General features: G+C 28.2%; 2 protein-coding genes across 2 annotated transcripts in view; one reads left to right on the top strand and one right to left on the bottom strand.

Annotated features, from left to right (window-relative positions):
• Positions 1-3351: 3351 nt before the first annotated feature.
• LOC126905963 (UMP-CMP kinase) lies at positions 3352-5508 on the bottom strand. Its single transcript, XM_050686174.1, has 2 exons — positions 4918-5508; positions 3352-3996 (listed from the first exon to the last, which is right to left on the bottom strand). Exons 1-2 carry the CDS (start codon positions 5317-5319, stop codon positions 3781-3783), a joined length of 618 nt encoding a protein of 205 aa, XP_050542131.1. The 5' UTR covers positions 5320-5508; the 3' UTR covers positions 3352-3780.
• Positions 5509-10623: 5115 nt separating this feature from the next.
• LOC126905957 (E3 ubiquitin-protein ligase SHPRH-like) overlaps positions 10624-12560 on the top strand; it is a 9056-nt gene continuing 7119 nt past the window's right edge. Inside the window, exons 1-2 of the mRNA XM_050686162.1 lie at positions 10624-10892; positions 11359-11527. Coding sequence (XP_050542119.1) covers positions 11365-11527 — 163 coding nt within the window. The 5' untranslated portion in view covers positions 10624-10892; positions 11359-11364. The remainder of the gene's footprint in view (positions 10893-11358; positions 11528-12560) is intronic.

Raw genomic sequence — 12560 nt, 5'->3', positions numbered from 1 at the left:
TTTAATTTGATATATGTTTAAAGGACGCAGCATTTCCGGAACATTTTCAAAAACTAAATTGAAAAAGTTAATTTTTTGTAAAAAAGTTACCATTTTGAAACCCTTCCTGTGGGCTGTTAAAGGGTCAAATGTTCACAAAAATATATAAAATAATAGGTAAATATCTAAGGTATCTATAAATAAAAAAATTATATTGATTCGGTCATTTTTAAAAAAGTTATGGCAATTTTAAGTAAAAAAAAATGAAAAAATATCGAAAATTAGCGATTTTTAAATTTGTAATTTTTTGGGGGATTTCCCCCGTTTACGGGGAACGAGGGAATTTTTTTCAATTTTTGAGGGTAATGTCTTTGACTAGATACGATTTGTGATCTTTTGACATATTGTTCATCAAAATAGGTCCAGTGAGAGCTAAGATTGAGCGTTCACAGACACAAAAAATAAAATTAAAAAAAACGGTAGCACAGTGGGGTCGAGGCACAGTATAGACTAGGCATAGATGGGACAAGTATAGATGATATTTGACAGTGATTAAAATCACTATCATAAGAAACGCTTCGATGCAAATCTGTAGATAGTGTTTCATTTAGAGAAATTGGTGGATTATTCCAAAAGCAACATCAACTCTTATTTCTTTGATTATATCCTAATTAGTAGTTCTTTGATTTTAAAATATAATATATGAATAAATACTATTTAAATTATAATTATTAAATTTAGTATACAATTGATATCCAGTAATTTATACGGAGAAATTATAAAAATAATAAAGAAGTTGTATTTTGTTTTATTTTTACGTGTATAAAAATTTAAAGGGCTTGATACAATAATTTTCAATAAAAACTGTTTGTTACTATAAAAAAATGCACTGGACTACAAGGAACTTTCATCAGAAGCAAAAATATACTTTTCTAAATCAANATGCACTGAACTACAAGGAACTTTCATCAGTAACAAAAATATACCATTCTAAATAAACTTTTCGCGATGTTTTCAAATCTGCAATTAGACTTCTTCTATCATTTCTAAGTTTTAATATTATTAAAAATTAGTATTTACATATAAAAAATTCGCATCGAAGCTAAAAAATTGGTTATTTAAGCTAATTCAAATTTAAAAATTACATTTTCGACTTTAAAAAAGTAAAAAAAAATTTAATTTAAAAGTTTAATTTCTTATGTCTTATGAACTTTATTCTATGTCGATTAAATTATATAATATTCATGAAAGTCAATATATTCTCCTAATAAAATATTTTAAAATAAAATAAAATACAAAACTTAGAATTTTAATAGAAAAATAGCATATTTTTGAATACGGTAGCCATTTGCGCATAGAATATAGGTCGTCGGGACAAATTTTTTTTTTTAATTTTATAGTACATAAAATAAGCTTTAATTTGATATATGTTTAAAGGACGCAGTATTTCCGGAACATTTTCAAAAATTAAGTTGAAAAAGTTANGGACGCAGCATTTCCGGAACATTTTCAAAAACTAAATTGAAAAAGTTAATTTTTTGTAAAAAAGTTGCTATTTAAAAATCTCCCCCAATGAGCAGGTTAAGTGTTAGATTTTCAAAAAAATGATATCAAATGAAAGGGAAATATCTAAGGTTATAGTATAAATAAAAATTATGTTGATTTATTTATTTTTGAAAAAATTATGGAAGTTTTAAGAAAAAAAAGTGAAAAAAATGACAAAATTTACCGATTTTTAAATTTGTAATTTTTTTGGATATTACCCCCATTTTTGGGGAACAAGGGAAAATTTTTCAATTTTTGAGGGTAATGTCTTCAACTAGATACGATTTGTGATCTTTTGACGTATTTTTGAAAGAAATCGGTCCAGTGAGAGCTGAGAAAAAGTGGCAACAGACATAAAAAAAAAAAAACTATAATGCAAGTAAACTTAGTGCGTACGCCCACTTATTACATACATAAAATAAATATATTATGTAAGGAGTATTCTATGTATAATAAATATATTTGTAGTCAATCAGAAATTTGTAAAATGCTGTTTAATAACACCAAGGCCTATTATTCGTGTTACAAATTTTTTATAAAACTGATACAAGAGTCTTAAAACTCACAAAAAATGGTTTTAAGTGATACAATATACTACGCATAAATAAATTCAGGACTAGTAAACTTTAATTTAATTCTCAAAATTTTTAATGATGACCTTTATTTTTTTGGCAAATAATTAATTTTAAATTACTAAAAAGACTACTACTACTAAAAAGATTTTGCAATAAGATGTTGATCCGTCCTGCTGCCTACGAATATAATGTATACTGTGGACTCATATTTGTAACAAGAATGTTTTCTAATGTTACAAAATAAAACTCCACGTAAATTTCTGACAGATTTCCGATCAATAGATATTTTCTTTATACTTGCATTATTATTTACGTGTAAAAATGAATACAGTAAAGTTAAAATTTAAATCTCATCACCCGTCTATAATAACAATTATTTTACAAATTCAGATAAGCGACTGCTAAATGGTACCCCGGTTCGTCAATAATAAAGTATAAAAATAACTAGTTTTGATCGTTTGCAAGGTAGCAGTTGAAGGGTGAGGGTAATCGGTTACCGTCATTCAACAAAAAATTCGTCACGTTATAAATGTCACTAGGGACCAACACATGTCGATAGACAAAAAATTCATTATTTTGCATAAAAACTGTTTTGCGCGGGACTACTTTATTTGATCTGTATCGATGCTAGAGTCCCAAATTTTTTACCAAATTATAAAGGAGAAAATTATCTGTGATCTAGCGTTTATATAATTTTGATAACACAACTCTGAAGCTATTTATTAAACATTTAAAAAACCAAAAAAATAGGAATGTTTAATAGTAAATATAAAGTACTAGAAATTATGTTAACAAAAAAATTAAAACGCTAGATCACAGATAATTTTGTCCTCTATAATTTGGTAAAAAATTTGGGACTCTAGCATAGATACAGATTAAATGAAGTAGTCCCCCGCAAAACATGTTTAAAACCGTTTTTCATTCTCTGTATGGTGTCCTCTTAAAATACAACCGATAGAGTAGGTAATTAATTTGACGCTATATTTTTTAAACCCAACCAAACGCATTTTCCGCAGCTTCAAATTTTACCAGCTCCAGCACCTGACTAAAGGCCAATACGTTTTATGACAATAATCTTTATCATTACCAGAAATTCCGGGGACAATTGACATGAAATAATTGTTGTTTGGGAATGTACAATTTAGCGTTCCTACTATCATATTAATATTTTTTTTGTAATTATTAACTTATACTACAATGGCGTTTCAACATCATACCGATTAACTATATTTTAGGATAATAAAACAATGTAATTATGTAAAGCGTATTTTATTTTTTTACACAATTTTACAGCTATCCATTTTAATTTCATTGAAAGTAGGAAGTTATTAAAAAAAACTAATAATACAAGATTAAGACTCAAAGCTACATTGGTATCTATTGAAATTATTAGTTAAGTGTAATAATTTTTAAAATTTGTACTACGTAATTACTATAAATAAAAAAAATATATAGAAAAAATTGATTGGGCAATATTTAAAAAATTTTATGTGAAATATTATTGCATGTAGTAGTAAGTCTATTGGGACCATATGGTAATTAAATTATATTACTGTTGATCAAATTAAAGTATTTATAATAATAGATATTATTATATAACATTTCATTTTAAAATAGTATATATAATATATTTATTTATTAATAAGTGTTCTAAAAATTAAATTAAATTATTTTATATTGTTTATAGATCTTTAAAAAGTTTACAAATTTCAACCCATACATCAGCTGCATTTTTTCCAGCTTCTACTTTCTTCACTAAATTCTTCTCTTTAAAATGTTCAATAATTGGCATAGAGTCATTAACAAATGTGACAATTCGTTTCTTTAAACTTTCCAAATTATCATCGGCGCGGCCACTTCCAGCAGCACCTCGCTTCATACACCGTTCAATGCATATCTAAAATTAAACAATTGTCAGTATAAAAATATCATATGATGTTAGTAATTTTAAATACCACATAAAAATATATGTTATAGTTCAATTGGAAAAACAGACATTATAATGGAATGTCGAGATAATGTATATAATGCCAAAGCAACTTGGGCAATAATGAATTTTTCCAATTATTTTGCTCACATAGACTAGATATTGTACTAAAGAAATCTTTAATAGCATTAAATGCTAAAAAGAATGTGAGCAATATTAACATTAAATAGATATCAACTACATAAATTACTGCATTGATACCATGTTTTGGATTAGTATTGGTCATAACATGGTAGGGTTTCTGTTTATGTAAATCCAAAAAATAAAAAAATTTGAGTAAGGAATTTTATTAGTCAATATGCCAATAAAGTGTCTGATTATGTCTCACTTTAAAACAAAAGTGAGAAATTAGAAATGTATATGTTGAAGAGCTGGATTTTCTATATTTTAATGTGCTATTCTTGAATCCAGAGGCATATTTATTTGTAGGAAAGTCTGCAAATTTTAGATTTAGAATAAGTGAAAAATTGATCTCTATTTTATCAAAGATATTAACTTTTTATTTTTCACAAAAGTAATTTGTCATACAAATCAACAATAGTATTAAATGACCATAATAATAATGCTCAATCTATGTGCATCATTACATAGCACTTGAAAATCATGTGGGTTAAACTTGGCCCATTATTAATTACAATCACATATCTTTCAATTAAATGTTAATATAGATTATCTAGTTATTTAAAATTCATTTTTTAATTCATATTATAGTTCAAATTTAGAAGTAATAAAATTAAGTCCTTATTTGAAAAAAAAATATAAGACATAATAACATGACAAAGTCAAAGTACCTCTATTTTGTAAAAGTACATCAATAAATAATAAACATACTTCTTCTGGGCAATCTAGAAACAGTACAAACAACAACTCAACTTGATCACCAATTGTCCTTGTCCAACCAGTCATATTGTCTTTATTTCGGGGAAATCCATCAATTAAAAATCTATTAGCTGTAGAAGCCTCCATTGCATTTTGAATTAGTTTGCATGTAACTTCAACAGGTACTATAGTACCATTTTTAATATGGGTATCAATTAATTCTCCATATTTACTATCTGGTTTATTACGTTCTGCTCTCAATAAATCACCAGCTGACAAGTGAACAAATCCAAATTTGGAAACTATGTTAGAACATTGCGTACCTTTACCAGCACCTGGCCCTCCAAGAACAAACACAACTTGTGGCTTACTCATGGTGAATACACGATAAATAGAACGAAATAATAATTTCATTAAAATAACTTAACCATTTTTTATAGATATTACGTAAAGCTTTAGATAATTTATTTACATACTCAGTGGAACAGATAAGCATAAAACTATCACAAATATTTAAGTATTAGTTAGCCAGTAAAAAAAATTTAATGTACAAAAATCCATAACATTTCCTTAATGACTCTTATATTAGATAATGTGGGTGACCCGGTTGGTTGATTCTGATAACATATACTGATAGTCTTATTAGCAAAATCTATTGATAATTCACAGGAGTAACAACACATTTTATCAATGCAACCAAATATCCAAAATAATCACAGTTATCTCATAAAACATTATTTTATTATACATCTATGGAAATAATGGATCGACCGATACAGTTCATAGACTATGAGAAAAAACCATTTGTCTGTATCATACCATATACCATAAATACTATATAATCTATGGGTATAGTAACTATACCCGTGTTACGAGACCTACGTTTTGTACCGTAAGTATACGGTTATTCGGGGGCATCCATAAAATATGTCACACGAATTGTAGAACTTTAAAACCCCTCCTCCCGTCCTTTTCACATTTTTAGCATCCCCTCCCCCTGATGTGATGTCACTCATTTTTCAAACTTATGCATGTATTTAAAAATAATCAAAATAATACAGTTCATTTCATTTTTTTTCTTATTTTTATTTAACAATCTTTATTAAATTCAACATAAAGTGTTTTAAATTTTAACATGTGACGTCACAAAGCTTTTGACCCCCCTACCAATTGTCACAATATGTCACTCTACGGTGATACCCTTCCGCCATTAACGTTTGACATAATTTATGGAGGGTCCCTTCTCAGTAAAGATATTAAAATCAAAACCGTATATTATAATGATTTGAAAATTGTAAATCATTATAACTAATAATTTATAGTTAAAATAATTATGAGAATTGTTGATTTATCAAAATATATTCGAAAATAATGTTTAACTGAACTTCAACATTATTTTAATAGAATATATAGATTGTTTTTTCTAAGGCCTTTGAGACCATCTTGCCGTAGACACAAATCCTCCTTCATTCCTCTCTATTTTCCGCTGCCTCCTTCCAATCTGTCATACGCCTTTTGAAAATGTACAAAGATTATATAGAGTTCCTTATTATATTCCCAGCTTTTCTGAAACAGCTGTCTGATTATAAAAATCTGGTTTGTCGTTGACCTGTTTTGCCTAAATTCACATGGATAATATCTCTACCACTTCTTCGTCAGAGGTTTGATTCTATCCAGGATGCAATATGATAATACCATATATGTTATATCAAGCAGCGCTATACCTATATAGTTATTACAGACTTGCTTGTCGTCTTTTTTATGTATTGGGAGTATATATGCTATTCCCCAATCTACCGGTAAAGTTTCCTTTTCCCAAACTTCTTTTATTTACAAGTATATATTCTTTATCCTGAAGCTATCTCCATGCTTTAATACTTTCCCTAGATGGTCATCTTCCCCGGGTGACTTATTGTTCTTAAATCTTTTTGTTCGATTTCTTCCTTTGAGGTGACTGGACAAAGAGCATCAATGAGTTCGTTACACCCATATGTATACGTAACTGTATCTACTTCTTCTTCACAATCGAGTAGTTTTTCAAAATACTCTGCCCATTTCTCCATTATTTCTTCTTAGTTCATCACTAGGCTTCCATCATTTTTTAGAAACTTTTCTTGTCTTCTGTATCCTCCTTTAAATTCTTGGCATATAGTGTTAAACCAGGGTTTGTTCGTTTTATTGGGTTTTTCCTAAAAGCCCTAAAACTTTCTCTGACTATTTACCAGGGGTATGTTTAATTTTTTTCCATTGTTCATATACTGTTTCTAAGTAATGAGAGCAGAGGATATAAATGAATACAGGAGGGTATGGTTTTAGTGGGAAGAATGAGGCTGGAGAAACAATCCTGGATTTTTCAGTGTCGTATGATCTTTCTATGGTTAATACTTATTTTAGAAAGAGAAAAAAACATTATATAACTTATAATAGTGAGATTAATATATCACACATTGATTATTTTATGTTGAAGAAAAAGAGCGTAAAGCGAGTAAAAGATTGTAAAGTTATACCAAGTGAGAGTGTAACTACATAACATAGACTGATAGTAATGGAGATGTGGTGTAGAAGGAAGAGAATATACAAAAACAGAAAGAACACAATAGGAAAATCGAGGATCCGGTGGTGAAAATTGAAAGGAGAAAATGAAAAAGAGATTTTAAAGACGGTAAATGAGAGGGCGGTGTGGAATGTCGAGAGATACATAAATGATATGTGGAATAGATTTGCCAGTTGTGTAAAGAATACTGCAAAGGAGATTATTGGCAAGAGTAGGAATAGAATGCCAGGAAACAAGGAAACCTAGTGGTGGGATGAGGACGTTCAAAAAATCATAGAAAGTAAGAAAAAGCAATTCAAATTATGGCAGAGAGCAAAAGGAGGAAAAATTGGATGAAGTATAAACGCTTGTGCTATGATGAGTTCTATGATAGGTTAGGAACAAAGGAAGGTAAAAAAAAGGTTTATACTTATAGACTTGCAAAAGTAAGAGAAAAAAGGTCTAAAGATTATCATTATATAAGGTGCATAAAAAGTGTTGATAACATGGAACTTTTGAATGATGATGATGTGAAAAAAGGTGGAAAGAGTATTTTGAAAAATTAATTAATGAGGAGTACCCAAAAGAGACATTAGATCATATCTCGTGGAATGAGGGACTGGAAGATTTAATTAGCGAGAAAGAAGTATGGGAGGCTGTGACATCAATAAAAAAGATTAAAGCAGTAGGACTAGATGAAGTTCCAGTAGAAATATGGAAAATATTAGGTCGTGTTGGCATGTGGTGGTCAAGGATCTTTTAAATAAAATCTTATTAGAAGGTAAAATCCCAAATGAATGGAGGAATAGTATTGTGGTGTCTATATTTAAATTCAAAGGAGACATACAGGAATATTAAACGTGTAAATGGGATAGAATAGAAGAATGAATAAATATTGGTATCTCGGGGTCGAAAAATATTGAATAAATTATATTAAATATCCCCATAAAATTTTATAACTTATCTTAATGGTTAATTACACATTCATTTTTTACCATACATTAAACATTATAAAATACCAATTATTATTTTAATAGTTGATGAGCTTCTTTATAGAGTTGAAAAATAGTAGGTGCTAATAAAAAAACTCTTTGTACGCTTTATCTTAATATTTCCTTATATTTAATAAAAAAATATCTTTTAAAATCTAAATTATTGCGTAATATCATTAATTATTATTTCGTTGCACCATCGAAGATCAACCGTTAAAATTATAGAGGTATAAAGCTAATAAATCATAGTATGAAAATTTGGGAAAAGGTAATAGAAAAGAGAATAAGAAATGAGACATCGGTATCTTAAAATTAGTTGGATTTATGCTTGGTAAGTCAACAATGGAACCATTATTTTATGTGAGGCAACTAATAGAAAAGTTTAGGAAAAAGAAGAAAAAGCTGTGTATGATATTTATAGATATGGAGAAAGCGTATGATAGAGTACCAAGAGAGGTTTTAAAGTGGGCATTAATGAGAAAAGGAGTCCCGAAAAGGTGCATTAATAAATAGAATATATGTAAGATGGTACTTGTACCAGGGTAAAAAGCGTAATAAAAGAGTAATAGAAGGTTTTAGGATAAAAATAAGAGTGCACCAAGGTTCTGCTTTAAGCCCTTACTTATTTTCTATAGTGATGGATGACATTACTAGAGAAATACTAGGAGAGGTGCCATGATGCATGTTGTTCGCTGACGATATAGTGTTAATTGGAGAAAATAGGGAGGAAATTAATCAAAAGCTTGAGATGTGGAGATCAGCTCTTGAAGAAAAGGGTTTAAGAATAAGTAGGAGTAAGACAGAGTATATAGTGTTAACTTAATAATAGATGATTGACACAAAATAGCAACTGTTAGTATACATGTATAATGAATAATTAATAGTAATGCAACGTATTAGTTTGAAATAAAATAACTTTTTATTATAACAACACTTAACATAAAAAGAAAGAATAATTAGGAACAACAACAAAGGTGCTAATCACTTATATATCTTAATTCTTAACAAAACATACTCACTAATGCTAACTCCCCTCCCTTATGCATAACCTATAATTTTAAGTAATGATAACAATAGAGTACAAGTTTACAAGAGGTAGGAGAAATGAAGAGTTCAGTGACAATAGGAGAAGTGAAAAGTGTAAAGTATTCAGGATAAGTTTTGCAAAAGTGTGGTGTTATTGACGAGGCTGTTAAACAAAGGATTTAGTGCGTGTGGTTAAAGAGAAGAGCCCTTGCTTATGTCTAAAGTGATGAATGAAATTACTAGAAAAATAAAAGAAAAGTTAGGTACTGTGGTGCATGTTGTTCACAGACGATGTAGTGTAGGATGGAAGAAACAGGATATAGTACGAGTGGGTGAAGTGAAGAGAGAAACGTCTGGTGTATTATGCGATAAAAGAATTCCAATGAGGCTGAAAGATAAACTCTCTATAAGACTGTAGTGAGACCAGCTATGATGTATGGTTTAGAGTGTTGGGCAGTTGACAAGAAAGTAGAGCAGAGATGAGAATGCTTAGATGGATGATTGGAGTGACTAGAGAAGATAATATAAGAAACGAACATATAAGAGGGAGTATAGGTGTAGCGTCAATCGTGGATAAGATGAGAGAAAATAGACTTAGATGGTTTGATCATATTACGAGGTGAGAGGAGTCTGAAGATATAAGAACTGTTATGAAAATTAATATTGAAGGAAGAAGAGGTAGAGGAAGACCAAAAAAGAGATGGAGACATGTATTTATGATATGATGACGGTTGATGTGTGTGTAGTTGATGTGGGAGATCGTGTCAAGTGGAAGTTTAAAATAAGGGTGGTCGACCCCAAGTAGTTGGGATTAAGGCGAGGAAAAAGAAGAAGAATAATCTAATGTTACCTATAATGTATTAATAATTAATAATCAAAATAAGTTTATTTTCAAAGACTGATATTTACCAAGAATCAATAAGACTTGGTTAATTTGTTTTCATGATACTATTGAATTATGATAATTTTTATTGTCTACCGATAGATGTTGCTACGGTTGTAAATTTGTACGATATTTCTTTTTTTCTGGTACGATTACAGTAGATTAAATCTAGCAACGCTGTATAGTTATCTATATTGATTTGACTGTTTGTTTATTCGTCTTTCGTTGGTAAACAAAGAATTAATCTGAATTCATGATAAGGATTGTAAAAATTTGAAATGTTATTTGAGTGTTTCTATATTTTAATGCCGTTTGAAAGTTACACTAATTATAATAAGACTGAAAATTCTTGTCATTAATATATTTTCTGTAATTTTATTAGTTTATCAAAGTTGCTGTTTAAATTGTAATTTTGATTAAATTGGCTGAAAATATTTTTAAGAAATCTGATACAAATGAATAATTATTACTTAGATAACCATTGATGTAGTCCCCGGGTTGTTAACTTTTCTATAATATTAGTAGATAAACTTAAAAAGAAATTATATATTAGGTAATATTATTTATAATTTTCATTCTTAAATTATTATGAAAATTTGAAGTATAATTAATTTTAAGGAATGTTTTATAAATATTTTTATGGACCCTAAGAAATGTAACTTAATTTTAAATTAATAATACAATTAAATTTCTGTTTTTCAAAAACTACAATTTTAAATAAATTATTTTTTTAACTTCCTGTTTTATATCTTTATTTATTTAAGAGTTAAAAATTCTAATGTATTTAAAATTTCAGGCCAAATAACAATAAAAGTTGTTTATATTTAGTTATTTTATCATATGATTATTTTGTTTTATTTACTCATACATATAACAATTGAATATTTATTTTAATTAATTATTCATTATAAGAAATCTTTGCACAATTAATTAAATTTATTTTTAAAACATAATTAAGGTTTTTTTGTTTTATTTTCAACATTAAGTTCATTTTGCAAAATATAAATCATTTTTTATAGAGATAAATGATGTTTAACATAAATGCTGTTGAATTTTTCAAAAATATCAAAAAATATCATGATAATCAAGAAGATGACTTCATACAACCATCTAGTTTAATACCTACACTTCGATCATATCAACGTAAAGCAGTTAAATGGATGATAGATAGAGAGAATGTTAATAATTGTAAGTAAAAAATCCAGCACAGGGGGGTCGCGGCACAGTGGTGTCGTGGTATAGTTGGATCAAGTATAATGATATCTGACAGTGATTAATATCACTATCAAAAATAAACGCTTCGATGCAAAAACTAAGATAGTGTTAAATTTAAAAAAAATTGGTGTTCCAATTTCAAAAGATACATGATCTGCTGGTTTCTTATTAATATCTCGATTAAGATAAAGTATGTCGAATTGAAAAGGGTTTATTAAAAAATATTATTTCTCATAAAAAAATTGTGTGGATCCATACACTTTTCAATAAGTTCTAGCATTATTAAGTTGAAAAAGTTCTACTTTATATATGCATTTTTTATATTTTAAGCCCCCCATATATAGGGAAATGGTCTGATTTAAAAAAAAAGTATGGCCAATGAAAGATGTATATGAATACTACTTTTCATGAAAAAATTGTATTGATCCATACATTTTTTAAAAAGTTATAGCACTTTAAAGTAAAAAATGTAAATTATAAAATCGAGAATTTTCACACAAAAATAGCATTCGATAGCCATTTTCACCATGAAGACAAGTCCAGAGATCAAATTTGTTTTTTTCAAATTAAAGTATATTACATTAGTTTTAATTTAAGATATATATAAAAGTGTCAGACCTTCCGGAACATTTTCAAAAGTTAAGTTGAAAAAGTTAATTTTTTGTGAAAAAGTTGTCTTTTTAAATCCCTCCCTGTGGGCAGATAAAAGGTCAAATTTACAAAAAAAATATATCAAATGATAGGTAAAGACATCAAGCATCTATATAAAAAAAATTATACTGATCCATACATTTTTTAAAAAGTTATGGCAGTTTTAAGTAAAAAAATTTGAAAAATTTTCGAAAATTAGCTATTTTTAAATTTGTAATTTTTTTGGAGGTTTCTCCCATTTACGGGGAACGGAGGAATTTTTTTCAATTTTTAAGGGTAATGTCTTCGACTAGATACGATTTGTGATCTTTTGACGTATCATTGAAAGAAATCCGTTCGGTGAGAGCTGAGAAAA

The sequence above is a fragment of the Daktulosphaira vitifoliae genome, unplaced genomic scaffold, assembly GCF_025091365.1.
Source record: "Daktulosphaira vitifoliae isolate Bord-2020 unplaced genomic scaffold, ASM2509136v1 Scaffold_1, whole genome shotgun sequence".
Taxonomy (NCBI): Eukaryota; Metazoa; Arthropoda; class Insecta; order Hemiptera; family Phylloxeridae; genus Daktulosphaira; species Daktulosphaira vitifoliae.
The sequence above is the reverse complement of the archived record's forward strand: the minus strand, read 5'-3'. Positions and strand labels throughout refer to the sequence as shown.